Source organism: Zootoca vivipara, chromosome 8 (genome assembly GCF_965207765.1).
Source record: "Zootoca vivipara chromosome 8, rZooViv2.hap1.1, whole genome shotgun sequence".
NCBI lineage: Eukaryota > Metazoa > Chordata > Lepidosauria > Squamata > Lacertidae > Zootoca > Zootoca vivipara.
Window position 1 is genome coordinate 23,562,957 of NC_142591.1, and position 27,452 is coordinate 23,590,408.

The 27,452-nt window shown below is 46.0% G+C and overlaps 2 protein-coding genes across 2 annotated transcripts; both read right to left on the bottom strand.

Annotated features, from left to right (window-relative positions):
- Window positions 1-4,259, bottom strand: LOC118090529 (tubulin beta-1 chain). Its single transcript, XM_035126376.3, has 4 exons — window positions 4,101-4,259; window positions 3,239-3,347; window positions 2,321-2,431; window positions 1-1,740 (listed from the first exon to the last, which is right to left on the bottom strand). The coding sequence occupies exons 1-4, from the start codon at window positions 4,155-4,157 to the stop codon at window positions 680-682; spliced, it is 1,338 nt and encodes a 445-aa protein (XP_034982267.1). The 5' UTR covers window positions 4,158-4,259; the 3' UTR covers window positions 1-679.
- A 7,090-nt stretch (window positions 4,260-11,349) lies between these two features.
- LOC118090531 (tubulin beta-1 chain) lies at window positions 11,350-18,952 on the bottom strand. The gene is made up of 4 exons (XM_035126380.3): window positions 18,819-18,952; window positions 17,956-18,064; window positions 13,447-13,557; window positions 11,350-12,865 (listed from the first exon to the last, which is right to left on the bottom strand). Exons 1-4 carry the CDS (start codon window positions 18,873-18,875, stop codon window positions 11,805-11,807), a joined length of 1,338 nt encoding a protein of 445 aa, XP_034982271.1. The 5' UTR covers window positions 18,876-18,952; the 3' UTR covers window positions 11,350-11,804.
- Window positions 18,953-27,452: the final 8,500 nt, after the last annotated feature.

The window sequence follows — 27,452 nt, forward strand, 5'->3', positions numbered from 1 at the left end:
TTCAGAACACATGCCTTTATAGAGTCCTCAATATTTAACACCACACAAAAACCATGGAACAGTTTGCGTTCATGACAAATTCTTAATGTTTACACAAAAATGCCACAAAAAACGTACTTGATCACTGCTCTATTTGCAGTCTACTTGCTGCTTCCATGCCCCCTCATCATCAAGCTTTTTATTCTCTTAAAATGGAAAGGTTTAAAAGCCAGCTTGTTTTCCTTTATAGGGAACATGGGACATACATCATTGCGGAAATAATACCCCATTATAATCTAACTACAGAACCGACGATAAACGGTACAACTCAGTGGCAAAGTCCTCCCTCTAAAGAAAAAGTTCTCCCATGATTCAGTTATGATTTAAGTACCCCTTTGCGGTACGCAGTGCAACAGCAGCAAATGTTGCAATTAAAATTTAAACAGTCGAACATCTAACACACAATTCAGGTTGCAAATTTCTATACTGTGTATTGTGGCAATACAATGACATTTTTTTGAGGGCAGGGAATATCCAAAATTAGCTGAGCATACACTTCTAGAATTCTGTAGAGCGTCCTTCAAATGGTTTGGGCAACGAGGGAATTCAACAGTGAAAGCACCAAGTTGAACTGAAAAAGCATGCATCAGAAGAGCTAAACCGACTGTACCCCAAAATACTACACGAAACCCCCACGATCCTAAGCCTCATCTTCCTCGCCTTCCTCTTCAAACTCTCCCTGCTCATCCGCTGTGGCGTCTTGGTATTGCTGGTATTCGGAGACCAGGTCATTCATGTTGCTCTCGGCCTCGGTGAACTCCATCTCATCCATGCCCTCTCCGGTGTACCAGTGCAGGAAGGCCTTGCGGCGGAACATGGCTGTGAACTGCTCGGAGATCCTCTTGAAGAGCTCCTGGATGGCCGTGCTGTTGCCAATGAAGGTGGCGGACATCTTGAGGCCTCGCGGAGGGATGTCGCACACGGCCGTCTTGACGTTGTTGGGGATCCACTCCACGAAGTAGGAGGAGTTCTTGTTCTGGACGTTGAGCATCTGCTCGTCCACTTCCTTCATGGACATTCTGCCCCGGAAAATGGCCGCCACCGTCAGGTAGCGCCCGTGGCGCGGGTCGCAGGCCGCCATCATGTTCTTCGAATCAAACAATTGCTGGGTCAGCTCTGGCACCGACACGGCCCGGTACTGCTGGCTTCCGCGGCTCGTGAGGGGAGCAAAGCCCGGCATGAAGAAGTGCAGGCGAGGGAATGGCACCATGTTGACCGCCAGCTTGCGGAGGTCGGCATTCAGTTGGCCAGGGAAGCGCAGGCAGGTGGTGACACCGCTCATGGTGGCCGACACCAAGTGGTTGAGGTCCCCGTACGTCGGAGTTGTGAGTTTGAGTGTGCGGAAGCAGATATCGTACAAGGCTTCATTGTCAATACAGAAGGTTTCATCCGTGTTCTCCACTAGCTGGTGGACGGACAGTGTGGCATTGTAGGGCTCCACCACCGTGTCCGACACCTTAGGGGACGGCATCACGCTGAACGTATTCATGATCCGGTCTGGATACTCCTCCCGAATCTTGCTGATGAGGAGTGTTCCCATCCCGGAGCCCGTGCCACCGCCCAGGGAATGGGTCAACTGGAAGCCCTGCAAGCAGTCACAGCTCTCTGATTCCTTCCTTACCACATCCAGCACAGAGTCCACCAGCTCAGCTCCCTCTGTGTAGTGGCCCTTGGCCCAGTTGTTCCCAGCACCGCTCTGGCCTAGAGGAAGAAGCAGAAAGACAAGGATACAGAAACAAATTTAGTAACTATTGATTTCTATCCACTAATGGCATCATGATCTGGTCCAACTGTTCCTCTTATAAGCCACGCCCAGACCCAGACCACAAAACAGTTTTAGTCTGGTTCTCAAATATGGTGTTCAAAGACCCAGCTCTGAAAAAGTACATTGGATCAAATATCGTGAGCTTTCGTACCTTTGGCAATTTGAGGGTAGGGGATGATGAAACTGACTCAGAGGAAGGGGAGATCTTTGTACCACATCACCTATTTTGCATGCCTGGAGATGTGCCACCTTTCTGCCACCTGGCATAACTAGCCTTGCCCTTGTTTCAGTACATGATCAAAAGTTACAGGGAGAATGTATAGGATTAGTCAAACATTCCTCATAGTTGAATTCAAGTGTCTCCCAGGACAGGCAGAAGAGTCAGCGGTTTTGCATAGGGATGAGATTTGCAGAACATTTGGAATGAGAAGGTATGAGCAATCAAGCAGCTGCTTCAAGATACATTGCGCCCCTGTCAAGAAGGGAGACTACAGTCACCGAAAGAATATTACATACCAAAGACAAAATTGTCAGGTCGAAAGATCTGGCCGAATGGTCCAGACCGGACAGAATCCATTGTGCCAGGCTCCAAATCCACAAGGACGGCACGGGGGACATACTTGTTGCCTGCAGGAAGAACAAAACAAAGATTTATGGATGCAGTGACCTCACTAAATTATCTGCAGTCTACTGGGCTCCCGGCAAACCTCAGTGTTACTCAGAAAAGAATTTTATATCAAGTAGCAGCGCTTATTGTAAACAGATCTTCAATGACAATCGCTATTCTCCAAAGTCAGTAAAATCAACAAAACAAAGAAAGCAAGTTTCTGGCATCAGCTTCAGAAAAAAGGGCTTCATCATGCTCTAGCCTTGGTCCCCAGGCGGGGTATAAATAAATAATAATTATTATTTTTTACTACTACTACTACGGTACTGACACCCGGTGATTGGCAGGTGATACGTCCTGCTCACCTGTCAAGGTTGGCCTGCATGTGCGTGTACATGTGTGCATAGAGACCACAGCAGCCAGAGTCACTTCCCCACCTGTACTTCATAGGTACCCATGGAAAATTTTGTCTGCAAAGTTTTATTATTATGAGGTCATTCACTTTCAATTACAGAAATCAAATAATCTTCAACATTCAGAAAACACATAATTAGGGAGCTTATGGCTGGCAGGCTCCATCTTAGAACAAAGAAATTCTTCCTATTGCCCTCACACAGAGAAAAAATTCTTCTAAGGTGGGGCACAGACATAAAAAATGGGAATACCATCTGTTTATAAAAATAAAAAAGGCTCTCTGCAAGAACTACATATTTATCTGCAGATTTAACTAGTTGGAAGCTGTGCAATCTATCAATCAAGATTTCTGTAAATGGGCAACACACTTCTTCAGAAGCAGTTCCTTAAAAAGACAAGCACTCCATTTTTACCAGCAGCTTCATTGTAGTAAACGTTGATCCTCTCAAGCTGCAAGTCGCTGTCTCCATGGTAGCTGCCTGTCGGGTCAATGCCATGCTCATCGCTGATGACCTCCCAGAACTGAAATGGGAATTTTGGAGAGCTATTTAGCAAGTGCGACAAGAAAGAATGACGAAACACGTGCAGCTGCCGCGGCCACACCTTAGCCACCATGCTGCAAGCACATGACCCACTGCGCCATGACGAGACAGATTCCCTTCACACAAAGCAATGCCAACAGGGCATTAAGAAGGCAGGATTGTTAAATTTCACGGGTGGACATACAGTTGGAGGGGGGGGGCTATTTTAACAAAGAAAGAAGCCAATTGGCTTCCGGCTTTGCACAATCACGCACACACTCAACCAGCTTGAACGCAGCTCTAAATACAGGCTGCATCCTCTGCAGAAGGGCGAGGCAACATAAAAGCTTACCGTTATAACTGGATTGATTCTATTTCTAGCTGGTTAAGGAAGGGGAAATACACTGTGTGAGACGGATGTGGCCACGATGGAAAGCGAAGGCCTTTATTGTTTCCCGCAAGATCTGCCCTATCATGAAGCGGCAGGGAGGGGCAGGGAAAGATGGTCGGCGCATCCGAAGCTTTGCAAAAGAGGGGGCGCATCGTAGACATAACCCCGGGGAGGGTTTTCCTAGTGCTTTGTCCTCCCCCTTCCCCCCTCCTTCAGCTTAATTCTTAGGTGGCGATTAATGCGTTTCATTGGAGACGCAAGAAAAGGAAACGACACTGCTGGTCCCCGCGCAGCCGGCGTTCACGAACAATAGATTCCCCACCCCCACCACCAAATTTCCTTGCCCCCGCTTTCCCATTATACCTTGGCTCCAATCTGATTCCCGCACTGGCCGGCTTGCATGTGCACGATCTCCCGCATGGCTGCGACTTTGTTTCAGGCGATCACCGGCTTGCTACTTTCAGGAAAGAGAAATCTGCGTCTTGCTCGCTCCACAACAGCAGCAAGAAACAAGGGCGCGCCTCGCCCCCTCCCCCCGAGGGCTCCTTTATAGCGGGAGGCGCGTGGCTCCGCCCCTTCCCTTCCCGGCCTCGCGGGGAGTGGGGCGGGGCTAGAGGCACGTAGAAGCTTCCTTGTCTCTCGCTCGAGGGGCGGAGAGGAGAAAGTCCACACCTCCCTCCGCTTATCGCGCCCGAGGGAGGGAGTGGGTGGGACGGCAGCGGCGGCCTGGCTTGGACTGGCATCGCCTCGCGCACGTAAGCAGCTAGTTTCTTAGGGGCGACCCTAATATTGAAAAGCGGGTCCTCGCTGTGCCGGCTGTTTGTCTTTTCAGCGGGGGTTTTATTTTTGCACCAGCCTGCAGCAGCAGAGACCATTTTGATGCGCTCAAAAGTTTTCTTTCCCCCAGATCCAAAAGCAGATAGACTGTTGTGGGCCCGGGAGCTCAGTCTTCGGGAAAGGTTGCGTTTTTCTGCTGCGGTGAGAAATCTCCGATTTTTCCCTTCCCCACCCAGCCTTTTCACATCATGGTTCATCCAATGAGTGGGAATGTGGGATTGTTAAGAAAGGGCTCACGCTGCCTGCCGGGAAAATCCTGTTCAATAGCATGCCTAACTGCTGGCTTCATACTACAGTACTCTGATGAAAGAATGAGAAAAGAGCAGGCTGTGGAGTGGGAAAAGCAGCTGTTTTGCCGATAACTTGAGGGGATTTGGTTGACAAGTGCAGGGCACATAGTTCCAAGTCCCTTTATAAGCGATTTCTTTTATATCCCGGAATTCCCTCCTACTTGTGAGGAGGCGGGGGTGGGTGGGAGCCTTGACCAGGTAGTTTGAGATTTAACCTGCCTACCTTTCAATGCAGTTGAGGAAGCAATGACATAATCTGGCTCCCATAGCCTTCCTTTTCTGTTTCAAGACTTGCATCCAAGATACTATCATTAGGATTGTAGCCTCCCTTTTTTCTTTACTAGTGTGGGGTGATTGGTCTTTACACCTTTGGTTGTGACTGAATGGGACTCTCATTGGGGAGAGTAACATGTCAAGGGACTAGTAGAGATTTTGAAACACACCTGTTATATGACTGTTTTTCCTTTTCTGTTGTGTTTCATGCTGTCTCCCCATTGCCATGTCGGCAATTTGGCCGTCCCGGGGGCCAGTTGTCAGACTGCTCCCACAGGCCAGATATGTGATTGCTCTCACAAACGTGATGAACAACACACAAGTCAGTAAATAAGGCTAAACTGCTTTATTTACATATAAACAAACTGGGAGCTCTACATCATGGCTCCCTCTCTCTGGCATCACAGCCAGTAAAGAGAAAGGACAAAGGAACAACAGTCCCACGTAAACATCCTGTCTACGTCACTTCCACTCTGTGGGAATGAAAACACATACAGTCATATGATGCACAATAACCCTATGATTGCAGACAGGGAATGAATCCTAACATGCCATTGTTTCTTCCTTCCCCCTCTCATACCCTTAGTTCCATACGGGTGTGAGCAGAGTGTTCCTCGCCTCTGCTGAAGTTCATGTGCATCTATGATCACGGCCTTCTCTAGCATTGTGTGGAGATGCCGCATATTCCAGGGGGCCTCTGGACAGAACATAGCGTTATGAGTTTGTGGGGACCAGACTCCCCTAAATTCCTGGGTCCAGTAAATGTTTTTTAAAAAGCCAGGCGAGTTTCTGGGAGATGAGCCATTTAGAGAACAAAGAGCCATTAGGGAAGCAAAGAGAGGAAGCTCTGTGCCAGATGGCAAATAGAAAGGGCCCCTCCTTCAACTCAGAGTGAATTTGAAGACAAAGCCAGAGTTTGAAGCAAAGTTTGAGAGCTGGCTGTGATGTGAGCGAGATACTGGAGAAAAAGCAGCAAGCAGAGTGTCAGGGAGCTGTGGCTGATTTCTGCTTGAATCCAAGGCTACAGCTGCGGGAGAAACAAGACCCTTTTGGGGTGTTAATGCTGTAAGCCCCTCCATCATATCCTCAGGTTGTATATAATGTTGAGGAAAGTAGGAGAGGATATATTGATTAAGTATTATCCCTCCTCACTCACGCTAGTGAGCAAGCAGCAGAGCACATTCCCTTGCAGGTTGCTGGAAGCAAGCTGATGATTTGTTATAATCGTTTAAGTTAAGCAATCCAGTCTGGCTTGTCCAGTCTGGATTGTTCCTGGCAAACTGTCCCTTTTATTTCTCTCCTAAAATAATAATAACACGACAGTCTTGTTTAGAAGTAAGAGTAAAGTTTACTTACATTCAGTTCACAGTAGTATTCTGAAGGCAGGCTTTATCTTGTGGTTACAATTATATTTGTAGAGAAAAGAAGTCTCAGCTAGGCCTCAGACTTTCTACCTTGTGGCTTCCATCCTCTGTAAGGATGAGCCATGTGCCGGCTAAGTGCCAGAAGAGGAGTCCGAAAGGATAAAATGGGGGGGGGGGGAGATGGCTGCGTGACTAGCCTAGGGTCTGCTAGGGTCACACCCATCAACCTGGTCACACACGGTGTCCTCCCTGTTTGCAGGGCCGGTGCATCCATTCAAGTGACCTAGGCAGCTGCCTAGGGCGCCAGAATGGAGGGGGCGCTGGCCAGCCTGCCCGCCCCCCCCCCGGTGCTGAGCGGCTTCAGGCTGCTCTCCAGAGGCACGCGCGTGTCTCTGGAGAGCGGCCTGAAGCCACTCTAGAGCTGACAGGTGCAGTGGAGGCAGCCCCAGGCTTACGCTCCCCGCGCGAAGCTCCGGAGGCATGCGGGAGCGCGAGCCTGAGGCCACCTTGCTGCGCCTGTCAGCTGTAGAGCAGCTTAAGGCTGCTCTCCCGAGGTGCACGCATGCCTCTGGAGAGCGGCCTGAAGCCGCTCTACAGGCTACAGCTGACAGGCGCAGTGGAGGCAGCCCCAGGCTCATGCGCGAAGCTCCGGAGGCGAGCGGGAGCCTGTGACCACCTCCCCGCGCCTCTCAGCTGGTTTTTATTTTTATTTTTTCTACTTTTTATTTTTTTCTACTTTTTATTTTTATTTTTTCTATTTCTACTATTTTCTTATTTTTTTATTTTGGGGGGGGGCGCCAGAAGGTGATCTTGCCTGGGGCGCAAAAAACCCTAGCACCGACCCTGCCTGTTTGGAGCAACATTCCCCTGTGTATTCACTCTAGGCAACAGGAAATTTTCTAGTTGACTGCTTCAGTGATGATATATCCCACAAAAGACACCCCAGTCTCTGCTGTGCCTCATTTCAAGTAGGAAACATGGACCCTCGGTAAGTGTCTGAAACCCCTGGAATCTCACACATCTTGGAGACTGGGGTGACATGCAACAGTATTTAGCTGCATATCTTCTTCTTCTTCTTGGCTACTTATGATTCTGTCAGCCAACATGCTGAGTTTAAAAGCTCAAAGAGGCATATTTGAAAGGCTGTGCATATAAGTCATATTGCCTTGGTTTTACTTATCACATCTGCTTTCTCTTTAAGAATAAATATTTTTTATTGAAAGTTTGTATATTTTCCAGTTATACTTTCACCAATAAAATAATGCAATCATTGGCTTCCCTTCTTCAGCTCCCATGGTTCTTTTAAGTTTCCCATCATTACTGCATATTCTATTCTAACCGTCTAAATTGCCCCCCTTTAAATATTACCTCAGCATGATTTTTTACTGTTGAATTTACCTTAATCCTGCTAGTGTTTTCACTTGTTTACAATTATTTCCCCATAATTCCCCTATCCTGCTGGTTAGACCCACTGATTTTGCATACTCCATCATCTTGAACTGCCATTTTTCCTTCTTTGGATCTTCTCCCACCCTCCATTTTATCCCATCTGCTTTCTAATTTCCTGCATTTTCAAACTTAAATGACAAAAAAATGCAAACATACTCACTGTGTTTATTTTAAGGCCATGGAGTCCTGTTGGGCAACAAACTATTTTAGTGCTTATAGAGAGCTCTTTTTAATGAGCTGTTTGATTTTAATGATTTGTTACTTTTTGTTTGCTGAAATTGCCTGGAGATGAAAGCTTCCTTTGAGGGATCACCCAGAAGTCCCTTCTGCCCAAGAGACTCTACCTTGAAAGTCAGCTTATATTTTTGCAGCTTTCCTTGCTGTTGTGTGCAACTTTATTCCCTCTGTGTACCAAGGGACAAGCACTTCATTGCCTCTACCAAGGAAAGGCTATGCACACCAGCTTGCCTTTGAAGACACACGCACTTGATGTCTGAACATCAGGGACGCATGCAGAGATGTGGCTCCGCATCACCATTCCACATTTGGTGCCTCATTGCACGATGCATGCAAGGTTAACGTTCTTGAGATCCGTGGGCATCCATGCGGCAGCAAGGACATCTTCCGCCACAAAAATCATAACCCCCAGATCACCGTCCTTGGTTGAGAAAAAGAGCAAGTTTTTAGCATGCTTTGTGAGAAATTAACCTGCTCCCACCTTTGTGATTTAGCATGCTTTCACTTTTCGGCGTTTTAAGTCAATGAATGAAATCAGACCAACGACTAACACTTATGAAAGATGATCCATCCAATTAGTTGGTAAACCAAGGTCCCACTGTACTATATTTCTAAGCCAGGTCTTTGGGCTTGTTTTTTTACTCTGTCAACATTTTTGAATATTACTCTGTTTACAAAAAGGAAACCAAGTCTGTTATGTCAATATTTCCAAAGTCAGGACAGTGGCTGGAAGTGTGTGGGTTATATCCATCCTGCAAAGCATCCCTGTTTTCTTCTACTCATGTTGCCGAAGCAAGAATGTTGCATAGGACAGCCCTGATGTGTAGTCTAATGTTTTTAACCTAGTGTTTGGCGGCAGCAGGGGGGGGGGTTACTTTGGAAAAGCAGCATGCAGGCTTTAAAACCTAAAATGGCTCGGGACTGCAATACCTCAAGGACTGCCTCTTCCCATATAAACATACCCAGATCCTGAGATCATCTTCTGAGGCCCTTCTTTGTGTTCCCCCTCCTCAAGGGGTCCGGAGGGTGGAAACACAAGAACAGGCATTCTGTGCAGTGGCCCTCCTTTTTGCTCTCCCCAAGAATGTTTGCCTAGCACCTTCATTATACACCTTTAGGCGCCAGCCAAAGCGTTCCTTTTTAACGAGGCCTTTGGTTGATCTGATTGACAATCCTATGTCCTTTTAAAATGAGGTGGTTTTGTGGAGGGTGGCTACTGGTTTGTGGTTTTTATTTTTATGATGCATTTTGTGGTTTTCTTTCTTAATTTTATTCTGTGAATCACCCCGAGACACCAGGTATAGGGTGGTATATAAATTCAATAAAAGAATTAAAAAGTAAAGTAAAAATAGCACCAGTGCAATTAAGGGCTGGAGAAGTTGAAGGCAGCCAGAGAAAAGGCTGAGTGTTTCATTGAGCCACCAGCAGTTGGACAGCAGGTCTATCCATTGAGAACCAGTAGATGCGAAGTGCATGTTTCTCAGATGCCAAGTCTACCCAGGCTCCATCACTGCTCTGTCACCAGATATGCTACACCTGTTATTTGATACTAGTAATGTTTATTAGGCGTAAGCGCAACCATGGAAAAAGGCCAGCTACTGCTCATGCACCCAGATACAAAATGTGGTGAGATGTTTTCTCATAAGGATGCAGAAGGGCATTAGCAGCTTGTATAACAAAAATACGCACCCTTAAGCCCCTTGAATTAAATATCTGTAAGTACAGTGGTACTTAATCCGTTCCAGAAGTCTGAGGAGATGGGGCTGTGGGATCAGCCAGAGTGATCCCTTGTAGGCTGTTGAGAAGATCAGCAGGAACACTGGATTGCAGGTGTGAGGCCCGTTGATCATAGGATGCCACACATACTATCGCTTTTTGGGGAACACTGCCACCCACCCAATTATTTCATACGGCAGGCATGTCCAACTGGTCAATTGCGATCTACCGGTCGATCATGGGGCGTCCCTGGTCGATTATGTGATCCTGATAGATCACCCAAAAAAGCTCAACAACTTTTGTCAATCCAATGGTTAGATCACTGCCAGTTTTTTTTATAGTGGGAGTAGATTGCAATATCTTGGGAGTTGGACATGCCTGATCTAGGGAATGAAGAATACATTCCTGCCCCAGTCCTAGGAAGGCGGTAACGTCTTTCTTTTTTTTTGTTCACCCTGCAGCAGCAGCAGCAGCACAGCATGAAGGAAAACTTTTCTCTGTGGAGAGCGAAAGGACAGGTGTTGACACTTCCTCGGTTAAACAGGCAGGTTCTGCACAGTGTCTCAGCAAAAGATATTCTGAGCAGCCCCTCCTCCAAGGTTTCAGGTGCATGTAGTGATCTGAAGGAGAACCTCAAGTCTTACCATCACTGACTGTAATCTTCTGCGTTCTCATGAAGCTTCCGAGGCACAGGCCCAATCTTGTTTTCCTGTAATTATGATAATCATTTATGATACCTTCAAGCAATTGGTTTTAGGCTGAGGTCTTGACTCTCCTCTTTGAAGATGAGTGAGATTAGGTGTGTTTTAATATATATATATATAAAACCTGACTAAATTAATTGCAAAAGAAAACAATTCCTCACTGTAATGAAAATGAGTGCAGTTCTTGAATTGAGTAGTGGTAGGCCAGTTACTTAGACACAACCTCTATGGAGGGACCATCTGCAGGAGAAATGAAATTTGTGCTGTAATTCTCCTTTCATCAAGCAGGGGTAGAGTAGCAACTTACATTTCAATGGACAACAGTACTCCTTAATGTCAGGGCAATTTGGGCTATAGTTTTATTACGAAGCTATTGAAAACCTGTTTCTGGCCATTTCCTTCAAAGTATACTCCAGCTTCTTTAAAGAGGGATGTGGATGCTGTGACCTCCCAAGTGATGTTGGATTAAATCTCCCACTCGCCATGCTCACTGGGGCTGGTGGGAGTTGGAATCCAACAATATCTGGAAGACAACAGGTCCCTCATCGCTCAATGAGGAAACGCACCAAGAAGCCCAAGGATGACAATCAACATTATCTTTTAACGAAGTGTTAGCACCCCAAGGAGATCATAATCATCTAAATATATTTCAAAATGTGTAGAGGTGTTCTCAGGTTGTTCTTCAATGGGCTTTCCAAACTACTATTTCTAGATTCCAGAATTTTCAATACGGCTTACGTAGTTAGCTTTCCTGTCTATGGAGCAGCAGACAAGTCTTTATTTCAGATAAACTACGATAAAAGTAAGCTCTGCAGAAATGTATAAAAATTATAAATTTTTATAAATTTATAATTTTTATAAAACGGCTGCAGTACAATTGCGTTATCAATAGTTTTACACATATAGCTGAAGGACAACAGTAGTCTTAACAAGGAAGGAAGTATATTCTTAAGGGTAAAATTTAATAAGTTCACTTTCAGCCCCAATTTAAAGGGTGGAGATCTTCATAGCACCCACTTTTCATTATTATGGTGAAATGTTCTCATGACCTATAGAAGTGCTTCCAAATCAAATGGTTTGGGCAATGAGGGAAATCAACAGTAAAAGCACCAAGTTGAACTGAAAAAGCATGCAGCACTAGAGTTGAACAAACACTGCCCCATAACACTTGCCCCACTGCACGAAACCCCCACAATCCTAAGCCTCGTCTTCCTCGCCTTCCTCTTCAAACTCTCCCTGCTCATCCGCTGTGGCGTCTTGATATTGCTGGTATTCGGAGACCAGGTCATTCATGTTGCTCTCGGCCTCGGTGAACTCCATCTCATCCATGCCCTCTCCGGTGTACCAGTGCAGGAAGGCCTTGCGGCGGAACATGGCTGTGAACTGCTCAGAGATCCTCTTGAAGAGCTCCTGGATGGCCGTGCTGTTGCCAATGAAGGTGGCGGACATCTTGAGGCCTCGCGGAGGGATGTCGCACACGGCCGTCTTGACGTTGTTGGGGATCCACTCCACAAAATAGCTGCTGTTCTTGTTCTGGACGTTGAGCATCTGCTCGTCCACTTCCTTCATGGACATTCTGCCCCGGAAAATGGCCGCCACCGTCAGGTAGCGCCCGTGGCGCGGGTCGCAGGCCGCCATCATGTTCTTCGAATCAAACAATTGTTGGGTCAGCTCTGGCACCGACACGGCCCGGTACTGCTGGCTTCCGCGGCTCGTGAGGGGAGCAAAGCCCGGCATGAAGAAGTGCAGGCGAGGGAATGGCACCATGTTGACCGCCAGCTTGCGGAGGTCGGCATTCAGTTGGCCAGGGAAGCGCAGGCAGGTGGTGACACCGCTCATGGTGGCCGACACCAAGTGGTTGAGGTCCCCGTATGTCGGAGTTGTGAGTTTGAGTGTGCGGAAGCAGATATCGTACAAGGCTTCATTGTCAATACAGAAGGTTTCATCCGTGTTCTCCACTAGCTGGTGGACGGACAGCGTGGCATTGTAGGGCTCCACCACCGTGTCTGACACCTTAGGGGACGGCATCACGCTGAACGTATTCATGATCCGGTCGGGATACTCCTCCCGAATCTTGCTGATGAGGAGTGTCCCCAGTCCGGAGCCTGTGCCACCGCCCAGGGAATGGGTCAACTGGAAGCCCTGCAGGCAGTCGCAGTTCTCAGACTCCTTCCTTACCACATCCAGCACAGAGTCCACCAGCTCAGCTCCCTCTGTGTAGTGGCCCTTGGCCCAGTTGTTCCCAGCACCGCTCTGGCCTAGAGGAAGAAGCAGAAAGACAAGGATACAGAAACAAATTTAGTAACTATTGATTTCTGGCATAACTAGCCTTGGCCTTATGCCACCTGGCATAACTACCCTGTTTCTCATATTTTAAGGCATCCCCATAAAATAAGCCATAGCAGGATTTTTAAGCATTCAAGGAATATAAGCCATACCCCGAAAATAAGACATAGTGATAGGAGCAGCAGCAATGCCGGCCGCGGCAGGAGGAGGAGGAAGAAAATAAGACATCCCTTGACAATAAGCCATAGTGTGTGTTTTTTGAGGAAAAAATAAATATAAGACGTGTCTTATAATATGAGAAACACGGTAGCCTTGCCCTTGTTTCAGTACATGATCAAAAGTTACAGGGAGAATGTACAGGATTAGTCAAACATTCCTCATAGTTGAATTCAAGTGTCTCTCAGGACAGGCAGAAAAGTCAGAGGTTTTGCATAGGGATGAGATTTGCAGAACATTTGGAATGAGTAGGTATGAGCAATCGAGCAGCTGCTTCAAGATACATTGCGCTCCTGTCAAGAAGGGAGACTACAGTCACCGAAAGAATATTACATACCAAAGACAAAATTGTCAGGCCGAAAGATCTGGCCGAATGGTCCAGACCGGACAGAATCCATTGTGCCAGGCTCCAAGTCCACAAGGATGGCACGGGGGACATACTTGTTGCCTGCGGGAAGAACAAAAGAACAATTTATGGATGCAGTGACCTTACTAAATTATCTGCAGTCTACTGGGCTCCTGGCAACCCTCACAGTTACTCAGAAAAAAAATTTTATATCAAGTAGCAGCACTAATTGTGAACAGATTTTGAATCAACCGCTATACTCCAAGGTGTTCAGTCAGTAAAATCAACAAAACAAAGAAAGCAGGTTTCTGACATCAGCTTCAGAAAAAAGGCCTTAATCATGCTCTAGCCATGGTTACTGTATTTTTTGTTCCATAGGACGCACCTAGTTTTTAGAGGAGGAAAAAAAGAAAAAATATTTTGCTTTTTTGAATTGTCCTAGGCATAGCAGCCAACTCCTAGAGGCCTAGGTGCCTTTGCCCCCCATTAAATATTGGAGGAAGTTGCCCCCCCATGTTGATGGGCATTGTCATTCAAGAATCTTCTTTCTTGAAGCAATGGATTCAAACTTCAAGAAAGAAGATTCCACCTAAACATTAGGAAGAACTTCCTGACAGTAAGAGCTGTTCGGCAGTGGAATTTGCTACCAAGGAGTGTGGTGGAGTCTCCTTCTTTGGAGGTCTTTAAGCAGAGGCTTCACAGCCATATGTCAAGAATGCTTTGATGGTGTTTCCTGCTTGGCAGGGGGTTGGACTGGATGGCCCTTGTGGTCTCTTCCAACTCTATGAATTACACGGGTGTCAAACACAAGGCCCGGGGGCCAAATCCGGCCCGCCAGACCTCGTCATGTGGCCCGCCGAGCGCCCCAGCCTGCGGGACCCAGCAGCGGGACCTTGCTGCTGAAGTGCTGCGCCGACAAAGCGCCGACAAACAGCTGGGGCCTGGGGATGTTAGAAAGGCGCTGCGTGGAGCGCCCCGAGCCACTGCAGGAGAAGGAGGAGGCAGCTTGCCGGGTCAGGGCCCAGCAGCGCCGCACGGAGAGTGCCGAGCCTCTGGGACGCAGCAGTGCTCTGTAGCACTTTGAACCGTCCTCCTCCTGCCACAGCTCGGCGCCTGGAAACGGCTGCTGCTGCTGAAGCACAGACAAAGCACCCAGCAGCGCCGCGTGGAGCTGCATGTAGAAGGACCCCAGCATCTCCACTCCAGGTACCAGTAGCTCTGCAAAGCTCCTGCATGAAACCCTAGCGAGCCTCCACCACCCAGTGCAGTTACCAAAAATCATTTTTCAATAAATTGTACAATAATTGTACATTTGAATATCTACTTGCCATTATTCTGACTATGTTTCTGCTTTCAGAGCTAGTTATTACTGACATTATTACAAAAAAAACAGTAATAATTGAATGCAGTGACAATAATTTATGATAATAAAGAGTGGACACATAGTCCTACAGATACAACCGGCCCTTTGAGGGTGACCAAACTGCTGATGCGGCCCCCGATGAATTTGAGTTTGACACACCTGTTCTATATAGTGTGCATGCACTTTGTCTTGAGATCAATTGCAGCGGTTCTCAACCTGTGGGTCCCCAGATGTTGTTGGAGTACAACTCCCATTATCCCTCAACTCCCATAATCCCTGAGCTCTGGCCTTGCTAGCTGGGGGCGATGGGAGTTGTAGTTCAACATCTGGGGACCTACAGGTTGAGAAAGGCTGATACGGTATGTGAGGTGGGGCTTACCTGCCCCCCCCCAATATTTTATTCAAGTTGGAAGAGGGAGGGAGGGAGGGAGGAAAGTAAGTAAGTAAGTTGGAAGGAGGGGTGGAAGGGGCTCCCTTCCGTCTCTCCTCTCACCTTGCTCACCGTCACGGAAACAGCCCAAGAGCCAATTTCCCACTGCGCTGGCTCTAGCATTAGCCTTCGTGGCTCTGGCTCTCGCATTCGCTCTTTAGGACACAGACTTTTCCCCTCCTTTTGGGGAGGGGGAAAGTGCGTCTTATGGAGTGAAAAATACGGTATGTTTTTACATAGCGGCACCTTTGTACAAACTCTCTCTTTTTGGAAATAAAATATAACTTTATTGAAGTTAAAATGCATATACAAAATAAAAACACATAAACGGAATAGAACATTAGACAACAACACTAACGAAACTAACGACAAATGAAAATAATTAACCAAATAGCTAAATAACGAAATAATGATTACAGAATACAGACAAAAAATTAAAGAAACAAGAAATTAAACCCAAATATATATAAATCATAAATAAATTATAAATAAATCATATCTAGACATAAATATATATATGCATCATATGTAAATCATAATTTAACACAAGAATCATATTATTCTTTCCATCTGACTGTATATATGTACAAAAACCAAAGGATAACAAAAAAGATTTTTTCCCTTCCCCCCCTCCCCCTCCCTTTAAAATTGACTTCCAGTCAACCCTTTACTCTGGTCTTTTTGTTTTTTAGTTTATGTTGTTATACATACTTTTCTCCTCTATTCTTCTTTTGTTCCTTTTTTTGTGCCTTTCATATATCTGCTAAGAGGTTGGTTTTTTCTATTCGTTTTTTTTTAATATTGTTTAAATGAGTTCCAATTTCCCCCCAATTTTTCTTTTTACACCTTTTGTCCTCCCCGCTCTAATTGTTAAATTTTGATAATTTTTCCACCCAATCCTCTTTTTTTGATACTATTTCACTTTTCCGATTCTTTGCGATTAGTGTTCTGCCGACAGCCGTTGCGTGCATAATTAATGCTCTGTCATTGGCCTTTATCTTATCACTTATTATCTCTAATAGAAACATTTCCGGATCTTTTTTGAAAGGGTATTTTAGAATTCTTTTCAATTCATTGTATATTTCATCCCAATTTTTTTTAATTTTTTTGCAGTTCCACCAAATATGTAAATAGGTTCCTAGTTCTTCCTGGCATCTCCTGCATATGTTGTTTAATCCTTTGTACATCTTAGCCAAGTTTTCTTTCAAATCGTAATTGGTCACACACTTCATATCCCGCTTCCATAGATTCTCCCATTTTTCTATTGTAATCGCTTTTCCAATACAAACTCAGAGGAAAGCATGCATCATTCTTCCCTTGTGTGCAGGGTCTTTCACATCAACCACTATCCAGTCCTTTTAACTTGATATGCACCTGCTCTACCACTGAACTGGTATCTCCCCATACCCCACCCAGCTAAGTTGTGGCCCATCAGCTATCTCAACAGGGGTCTTACTACGTTTCCAAGCATAATTAAAGTGTTGGTGCTGACCTTTAAAGCCCTAAACAGCCTCAGCCCAATATACCTGAAGGAGCGTCTCCACCCCCATCATTCAACCTGAATACCAAGGTTCAGCTCCAAAGACCTTCTGGCAGTTCCCTCACTGCGAGAAGTGAGGTTGCAGGGAACTAGACAGAGGGCCTTCTCAGTAGTGGCGCCCACCCTGTGAAACACCCTCCCATCAGATGTCAAGGAAATAAGCAACTACAGTGGTACCTCCAGATGCAAATGAGATCCGTTCCGGAACTCCAGCTGCATCCTGAGGAATTCGCAAATGGAGGTGCAACTTCTGCGCATGAGCGTGTGGCAAAACCCGGAAAAATACTTCGGGGTTTGCTGTGTTTGCATCCTGAAAGATACGCAAACAGACGTATGCATATCTAGAGGTACCACTGTATCTGACTTTTAGAAAACATCTGAAGGCAGCCCTGTTTAGGAAATATTTTAGTATTTGATCTTTTACCATGTTTTTAATGTTCTGCTGGGAGCCGCCCAGAGTGGCTGGGGAAATACAGCCAGGTGGGCAGGGTATAAATAAAAAAATATTACTACTATTACCACTACTACCACCTGACACCCGGTGATTGGCAGGTGGTATATCCTGCTCACCTGTCAAGGTTGGCCTGCATGTGCACATATGTGCATAGAGACAGCAGCAGCCAGGTTATTATTACGAGGTTATTCGATTTCAATTACAGAAATAATAAATAACCTTTCACATCCAGAAGCAAACAATGTCAATGTCCCCTCCTCAGCACAAAAAACCTGTTTTTATTAATTAAATTAAATTAAATTAATTAATTTAATTAATTTAATTCCTTTTCTGGCCCCATCCCAGACAGATAAAGAGGAATTTTAAATCCTTTAGTACAGCACCAAATTATTGGCCAGGTTTGTATTTTTCTTCTTCTTACCAAGTCTGTATTTTTAGTTTGAAAACACATAATTAGGGAGCTTATGACAGGCAGGCTCCATCTTAGAACAAAGATGGAAATTCTTCTAAGGTGGGGCTGGACACCAAAAATAGGAAGAGCACCCGTTTATAAAAATAAAAAGGCTCTTTGCAAGTACTATATATTTATCTGCAGATTTAACTAGTTGTAAGCTTTGCAATCTATCAATCAAGATTTCTGTAAATGGGCAACAGACTTCTTTCCGGAGGCAGCTAGAAGCAGTTCCTTAAAAAGACAAGCACTCCATTTTTACCAGCAGCTTCATTGTAGTAGACGCTGATCCTCTCAAGCTGCAGGTCGCTGTCTCCATGGTAGCTGCCTGTCGGGTCAATGCCATGCTCATCGCTGATGACCTCCCAGAACTGAAATGGGAATTTTGGAGAGCTATTTAGCAAGTGCGACGAGAAAGAATGACGAAACACGTGCAGCTGCTGCGGCCACACCTTAGCCACCATACTGCAAGCACATGACCCACTGCGCCATGACGAGACAGATTCCCTTCACACAAAGCAATGCCAACAGGGCATTAAGAAGGCAGGATTGTTACATTTCACGGGTGGACATACTGTTGGAGGAGGGGGGGGGAGCTAGTTTAACAAAGAAAGAAGCCAATTGGCTTCCGGCTTTGCACAATCACGCACACACTCAACCAGCTTGAACGCAGCTCTAAATACAGGCTGCATCCTCTGCAGAGGGGCGAGGCAACACAAAAGCTTACCGTTATAACTGGATTGATTCTAGTTCTAGCTGGTTAAGGAAGGGGAAATACACTGTGTGAAACGGATGTGGCCACGATGGAAAGCGAAGGCCTTCATTGTTTCCCGCAAGATCTGCCCTATCATGAAGCGGCAGGGAGGGGCAGGGAAAGATGGCGCATCCGCAGCTTTGCAAAAAAGGGGGGCGCATCGTAGACATAACCACGGGGAGGGTTTTCCTAGTGCTTTGTCCTCCCCCTTCCCCCCTCCTTCAGCTTAATTCTTAGGTGGCGATTAATGCGTTTCACTGGAGACGCAAGAAAGGTAAACGATACGGCTGGTCCCCGCACAGCCGGGTTCACGAACAATAGATTCCCCACCCCCACCACCAAATTCCTTTGCCCCCGCTTTCCCATTATACCTTGGCTCCAATCTGATTCCCGCACTGGCCGGCTTGCATGTGCACGATCTCCCGCATGGCTGCGACTTTGTTTCAGGCGATCACCCGCTTGCTACTTTCAGGAAAGAGAAATCTGCGTCTTGCTCGCTCGACAACAGCAGCAGGAAACAAGGGCGCGCCTCTCCCCGAGGGCTCTTTTATAGCGGGAGGCGCGTGGCTCCGCCCCTTCCCCTCCCTTCCTTTCCCGGCCTGGCGGGAGCGGAGCGGGGCGGAGCTAAAGGCACGTAGAAGCTTCCTTGTCTCTCGCTCGAGGGGCGGAGAGGAGAAAGTCCACACCTCCCTCCGATTCTCGCGCCCGAGGGAGGTAGTGGGTGGGACGGCGGCGGCGGCGGCCTGGATTGGACTGGCATCGCCCTGCGCACGTAAGCAGCTACGGTAGTTTCTTAGGGGCGACCCTAATATTGAAAAGCGGGTCCTCGCTGTGCCGGCTTTTTGTCTTTTCAGCGGGCTTTTTATTTTTGCACCTGCCTGCAGCAAATACCATTTTGATGCGCTCGAATGTTTTCTTTCCCCCAGATCCAAAAGCAGAAAGACATGTGGCACTAATATATCCTTAAAATGCTTATAATACACACACCGCATTAACCCATCCAATCCAGGTGCTGATTGCACATTCATAGAGTCAATTGCTGATCTAACTTCCTCCTCTGTTATGTTGTTGTTTAGTCGTGTCCGACTCTTCGTGACCCCATGGACGCCCCATGGACGCACGACAGACTCTCCTGTCTTCCACTGCCTCCCGCAGTTTGGACAGACGCATGTTGGTGGCTTCGAGAACACACTGTCCAACCATGTCGTCCTCTGTCGTCCCCTTTCCACCTGTGCCCTCCATCTTTCCCAACATCAGGGTCTTTTCCAGGGAGTCTTCTCTTCTCATGAGGTGGCCAAAGTATTGGAGCCTCAGCTTCAGGATCTGTCCTTCCAGTGAGCACTCAGGGCTGATTTCCTTCAGAATGGATAGGTTTGATCTTTTTGCAGTCCATGGGACTCTCAAGCATCTCCTCCAGCACCATAATTCAAAAGCATCAATTCTTTGGCGATCAGCCTTCTTTATGGTCCAGCTCTGACTTCCATACATCACTACTGGGAAAACCATAGCTTTAACTATGCGGACCTTTGTCGGCAAGGTGATGTCTCTGCTTTTTAAGTTCTGGTTACAGGTAGGTAGCCGTGTTGGTCTGGGTCGAAGTAAAATAAAAAATTCCTTCAGTAGCACCTTAAAGACCAACTAAGTTTTTATTTTGGTATGAGCTTTCGTGTGCATGCACACTTCTTCAGATAGCTAGGTATCTGACGAAGTGTGCATGCACACGAAAGCTCATACCAAAATAAATACTTAGTTAGTCTTTAAGGTGCTACTGAAGGAATTTTTTTATTCTGCTTTTTAAGATGCTGTCTAGGTTTGTCATTGCTTTTCTCCCAAGAAGCAGGCCTCTTTTAATTTCATGACTGCTGTCACCATCTGCAGTGATCATGGAACCCAAGAAAGTAAAATCTCTCACTGCCTCCATTTCTTCCCCTTCTATTTACCAGGCGGTGATGGGACCAGTGGCCATGATCTTAGTTTTTTTGATGTTGAGCTTCAGACCATATTTTGCGCTCTCCTCTTTCACCCTCATTAAAAAGTTCTTTAATTCCTCCTCACTTTCTGCCATCAAGGTTGTGTCATCAGCATATCTGAAGTCCAGCCTTTTGCATGATGAATTCTGCATGTAAGTTAAATAAGCAGGGAGACAATATACAGCCTTGTCGTATCCCTTTCCCAATTTTGAACCAATCAGTTATTCCGTATCCAGTTCTAACTGTAGCTTCTTGTCCCACATAGAGATTTCTCAGGAGACAGTTGAGGTGATCAGGCACTCCCATTTCTTTAAGAACTTGCCATAGTTTGCTGTGGTCGACACAGTCAAAGGCTTTTGTGTAGTCAATGAAGCAGAAGTAGATGTTTTTCTGGAACTCTCTGGCTTTCTCCATAATCCAGCGCATGTTTGCAATTTGGTCTCTAGTTCCTCTGCTCCTTTGAAATCCAGCTTGCAGTTCTGGGAGTTCTCAGTCAACATACTGCTTAAGCCTGCCTTGTAGAATTTTAAGCATAACCTTGCTAGTGTGTGAAATGAGCGCAATTGTGCGGTAATTGGAACATTCTTTGGCACTGCCCTTCTTTGGGATTGGGATGTATACTGATCTTCTCCAATCCTCTGGCCACTGCTGAGTTTTCCAAACTTGCTGGCATATTGAGTGTAGCACCTTAACAGCATCATCTTTTAAAATTTTAAATAGTTCAGCTGGAATATCATCACTTCCACTGGCCTTGTTATTAGCAGTGCTTTCTAAGGCCCATTTGACTTCACTCTCCAAGATGTCTGGCTCAAGGTCAGCAGCCACACTACCTGGGGTGTACGATACCTCCATATCTTTCTGGTATAATTCCTCTGTGTATTCTTGCCACCTCTTCTTGATGTCTTCTGCTTCTGTTAGGTCCTTTCCACTTTTGTCCTTTATTATGATAATCTTTGTACGAAATGTTCCTTTCAGATCTCAAATTTTCTTGAACAGATCTCTGGTTTTTCCCATTCTGTTGTTTTCCTCTATTTCTTTGCATTGCTCATTTAAGAAGGCCCTCTTGTCTCTCCTTGCTATTTTTTTGGAAGTCTGCATTCAATTTCCTGTATCTTTCACTATATCCCTCGCATTTTGCTTGCCTTCTCTCCCCCGCTATTTGTAAGGCCTCACTGGACAGCCACTTTGCTTTCTTGCATTTCCTTTTCATTGGGATGGTTTCGTTGCTGCCTCCTGTATAATGTTATGAGCCTCTTATCTAATTCCCTTCTATTTTCACATATTTCTGGGAGCTCCTGTCCTTCACAAAATTTATCAACATCTTCATCATTAATTCATTTAATTCCATACAATCTATTATAAAATCCTAAAAAGGTCTCCAATATCTTCTTAGGGTTTATATATACAGTGGTACCTCTACTTACGAATAACTCTACTTACGAATGTTTCTACTTACAAACGGAGCTCCATCCGCCATCTTGGATGCGGTTTAGATAGGATATTTTCTACTTACGAATTTTTAGATAGGGTTGCTTCGACTTACAAATTTTTTCTCCCAATGCATTCCTATGGGATTCGACTTACATATTTTTTCAACTTACGAATGTGCGTTCGGAATGCATTAAATTCATAAGTAGAGGTACCACTGTATTATTTACACAATGGGTCCGTCTGATTGGCTGATTCTGCTTTCCTCCTGGAGCCTGATTGGGCTGCTCCTGCAAGCCTATCAGGTTGTTGCATTCTAGGATCCTACCTTCCTATTGTTCCAGGATCCAAGCTTAGTACATAACAGCTTACGAGTGTGGGGTGCTTGGTCTTTACACCTTTGGTTGTTACTGAATGGGACTCTCATTGGGGAGAGTAACATGTCAAGGGACTAGTAGAGATTTTGAAGCACACCTGTTATATGACTGCTTTTTTCTTTTAAAAAACCCCTTCCAGATCAGAATGGTTACAAAAAGTGGTTGAATATGCAGAACTAGCCCAATTATCCCAAAAAATGAAAGGTAAGTCAAAACAAGCATTCATTGTAAGATGGGAAGTTTTCAAAATATATCTTAAGAATAACTGTTGCAGTATGAACTGGGTCGCTGCCTTCGAATAACCTCTGTACCTGTACGAAGTAATAAACAATGACTCAGGGGAAATAATATTTTATTATAAATTGAATGGATAGGTTTATGCATTAAGTTTGTAAATATTAAATGAAAGATGGAGAAGACGGGAAGTTAGATGTGCTTAAAGAAGGTTTACAGTCAGAACATATTAATTTATTTTTTGTGGACTTTGTAAATGTATGGTTTTCTTTTTAGATACAGTTTTTAAGCACAATAAAGCATTTTTTTATTTAAAAAAAATCCTGCTAGGGTTTTCACTTGTATACAATTATTTCCCCATAATCCCCCTATTCTGCTGGTTAGACCCACTGATTTTGCATACTCCATCATCTTGAACTGCCATTCTTCCTTCTTTGGATCTTCTCCCACCCTCCATTTTATCCCATCTGCTTTCTAATTTCCTGCATTTTCAAACTTAAATGACAAAAAAATGCAAACATACTCTCTCTGTTTATTTTAAGGCCATGGAGTCCTTTTGAACAACAAACTATTTTAGTGCTTTAATGAGCTGTTTGATTTTAATGATTTGTTACTTTTTGTTTTCTGAAATTGCCTGGAGATGAAAGCTTCCTTTGAGGGATCACCCAGAAGTCCCTTCTGCCCAAGGGACTCTAGCTTGAAAGTCAGCTTATATTCTTGCAGCCCTCCTTGCTGTTGTGTGCAACTTTATTCCCTCTGTGTACCAAGGGACAAGCACTTCATTGCCTCTACCAAGGAAAGGCTATGCACACCAGCTTTCCTTTGAATTCACCCGCACTTAATGTCTGAACATCAGGGATGCATGCAGAGATGTGGCTCTGCAGCACCATTCCACATTTGGTGTCTCATTGCATGCAAGGTTAATGTTCTTGAGATCTGTGGGCATCCATGCGGCAGCAAGGACATCTTCCACCACAAAAATCATAACCCCCAGATCACCATCCTTGGTTGAGAAAAAGAGCAAGTTTTTAGCATGCTTTGTGATTTAGCATGCTCTCACTTTTCGGCATTTTAAGTCAATGAATGAAATCAGACTAGCACTTAGGAAAGATGATCCATCCAATTAGTCAAGGCTAGAGTGAAACACCGATTATCTACAGTTTTGGTTTGCTATTAATCCTTTGCTGCAGGTGTGTTTGGGGGGAAGAAGTTATTCCTGCTGACAGTGCAGGTATACAGGATTTTAGTGCAGCTGTGCTTGGGGAGCAGTGTGTCACCTCAAAAAACAAAATGCAGCAGCAAAGACAGGAATGTACTATATTCTCAGATGCCAAGTCTACCCAGGCTCCATCACTGCTCTGTCACCAGATATGCTAGACTTGTTATCTGATATTGGTAATGTTTATTTGGCGTAAGCTCACCCACGGAAAAAGGCCAATAACTGCTCATGCACCCAGATACAAAATGCGGTGAGATGTTTTCTCATAAGGATGCAGAAGGGCATTAGCAGCTTGTATAACAAAAATATGGACTCCTTAGCTCATTGAATTTAATGTCTCTAAGTATTGCTTGATTCTAAAAATGGAGTACAAAATCGGGGAAAACGTGTCGTAGTTTTTTTGTTACTACTTATGTATTTTATATTTAGCTCCAGCCCTCCTGTTGGTTGAAAGAGGACAAAATGTTTATATTCAAAATGTTTTCCCAGGGACAATGAAATGTGGTACTTCAAAGGAAAAGATAATGACCTGAGGAGATGGTGCTGTGGTTCTTGGCTGTGGGATCATCCAGAGCATGGGTAGGCAAACTAAGGCCCAGGGGCCGAATCCAGCCCAATCTCCTCCTACGTAAATCTAGCCCGTGGACAGTCTGGGAATCAGCGTGTTTTTACATGAGTAGAATGTGTGTTTTTATTTAAAATGCATCTCTGGGTTATTTGTGGGGCATAGGAACTCATTCATTTTTTCCCTTCAAAATATAGTCCGTCCGTCCGTCCCCCAAGATCTGAGGGACAGTGGACCGGCCCCCTGATGAAAAAGTTTGCTGACCCCTGACCCAGAGTGATCCCTTGTAGGCTGTTGAGAGGATCAGCAGGAACATTTATACACTCACACATGCTGCTTAAACAGAGATGGTGCTGTGGTCTAAACCATTGAGCACCTTGGGCTTGCTGATCAGAAAGTCGGCGGTTCGGATCCCCACAACGGGGTGAGCTCCTGTTGCTCTATCGCAGCTCCTGCCAACCTAGCGGTTCAAAAGCACGTCAAAGTGCAAGTAGATAAATAGGTACCACTCCGGCGGGAAAGTAAATGGCATTTCTGTGCGCTCTGACTTCTGCCACGGTGTCCTGTTGCGCCAGAAGCAGTTCAGTCATGCTGGCCACATGACCCAGAAAGCTGTCTGTGGACAAACACCAGCTCCCTCGGCCTGAAAGCGAAATGAGCACCACAACCCCATAGTCGCCTTTGACTGGGCTTAATCGTTCAGGGGTCCTTTACCTTTACCTTTTACCTGCAACACATGCTATTGCTTTAGATTATAAATGTTTTAAGGGAATTGGGGAAAGGGGAACCTAACTCCACCACCGATGCTCAAGATTAAAATACCCCATAAAAAGTGGTGCCACTCCTCGCTCTCCTGCATTTTACAAAGTTGATCTCTGTTAAAAGGAAGATGTTCAGTAAATGTGTGCATTTCAGATGCTGGGCTTGACATAGCCAAAGAGTTGTAGAACTGGAGGAGTTGGAAGGGACAAAAAGGGTCATCTAGTCCAACCCCCTGCAGTGCAGGAATCACAGCTAAAGAATACCTGACATCTTCCTCACAAGGGAGCTACTGGGATGAGAATTCAAGTTCTGGGATAAAAAACGGAATAGATTTTAGGAACAAATGACAACCCAGCAGATTTTGGTCAGCCACCTCCAAACAACATGGACAAGATGAAGTAAGATGTTTTTGTTATGGTTAGGGGAATTAGCATTGAAATATAGATATTTCAAGGGGCTTGGGAGTGTTTAGCTCCTTTAAAGAAGAACAAGCATAGGCAAAAAAAAGGGCTAGTTTATTAACCCTTGTTCAGTCCTTTACTACCATGTTTTCCAAATTTCACCCTGAATATGGCATTTGTTCATTTGGTACAGGGTTTCTCAAACATGGGTCTCCACTTGTTTTTGGTCTACAATTATCATCATCATTCCTAACCACTGATTCTGCTAGCTAGGGATGATGGGAGTTGTAGTTCAAGAGCAACTAGAGCAGGCATCCCCAAACTGCAGCCCTCTAGATTTTTTGGCCTACAACTCCCATGATCCCTAGCTAACAGGACCAGTGGTCAGGGATGATGGGAACTGTAGTCCAAAACATCTGGAGGGCCGAAGTTTAGGGATGCCTGAACTAGAGACATGGGCGTACCCAGGGGGCAGGGGGGGCAACTGCCCCCGAAGCTAAAAAGGAGGGGGGGAAGACAGCTCACAGCACGCACTTTTGTCCTTCTCATTCGGGTACACGATCTTGCCGCAGCGGGCACAGCGTAAGACCCCAGCGGAAGACAGACAGACCCCAGCGGAAGGCAGTGGTGGGAGTTGCCCCCGGCTGCCTGGAAAAGGATGGAAAGCTGTGTCTGTGGCAAGGCTTGTAACACTACAGAAGCGAGCGGGAGGAGGAAGAGGAAGAGGGCGTGAGGGAAAGAGAGAGAGAGAGAGAGAGAGCGCACAGATCAGCCTACCATCGGTGCGCACTGTTTTTTTCCAGGGTAAAAAGAGCAGAGGCCGGCGGGGAGGAGTTGCGGAGAACCGCGTGACTGCCCCCTCCCCTCCGGGGGGCGTTGATGTTGACCACGCCTCCTGGGAGGATCCCGGCTACGTCATTGCCAGCCAGCCAATTGGGTGGCTGGGGGTGGGGGCGTGGCTTGCCCCCCCTAGTTTTGATCCTGGGTACGCCCATGAAGTTTGGGAAACACTGCCCCCCCCCCCATTATTCCCTGGGAATGCAGAAAAAAAGGTTCCTGTCCCAGTCCTAGGAAGGTGGTGAAGGAAACCATGTTTTTCTTTTTTACCCTGCAGCAGCAGCACAGCATGAAGGAAAACTGTTCTCTGTGGAGAGCAAAAGGACAGGTGTTGAGACTTCCTCGGTTAAACAGGCAGGTTCTGCACAGTGTCTCAGCAAAAGATATTCTGAGCAGCCACTCCTCCAAGGTTTCAGGCGCATGTAGTGATCTGAAGGAGAACCTCGAGTCTTACCATCACTGACTGTAATCTTCTGCGTTCTCATGAAGCTTCAGAGGCACAGGCCCAATCTTGTTTTCCTGTAATTATGATAATCATTTATGATACCTTCAAGCAATTGGTTTTAGGCTGAGGTCTTGACTCGCCTCTTTGAAGATGAGTGTGATTAGGGGTGTGTGTGTGTGTGTGTGTGTGTGTGTGTGTGTGTGTACACTGTATATATATATAGGTAAAGGGCCCCCTGACCATCAGGTCCAGTCGTGTCCGACTCTGGGGTTGCGGCGCTCATCTCGCTCTATAGGCCGAGGGAGCCGGCATTTGTCCGCAGGCAGCTTCCGGGTCATGTGGCCAGCATGACAAAGCTCCTTCTGGCAAACCAGAGCAGTGCACGGAAACACTGTTTACCTTCCCTATTTATCTACTTGCACTTTGATGTGCTTTTGAACTGCTAGGTGTGCAGGAGCTGGGACTGAGCAATGGGAGCTCACCCCATTGCAGGGATTCGAACCGCCAACCTTCTGATCAGCAAGCCCTAGACTCTGTGGTTTAACCCATAGCGCCACCTGGGTCCCTGCAAGTTTATATATATACTAGCTGACCTGGCCACACGTTGCTGTGGTTCTTTCCTGTGATCCCCCCCACCCTGTCCCGATCCATGACGTATCCTGCCCCTCCTCCCTCCACCCCGGCTCATCCCTGTGTTTCGGTAGGATACCCTTTCCTCTGTTGTCCCTGGGGAGTGTTGGCCCCTCCCCCATGTATCTCCATACCTT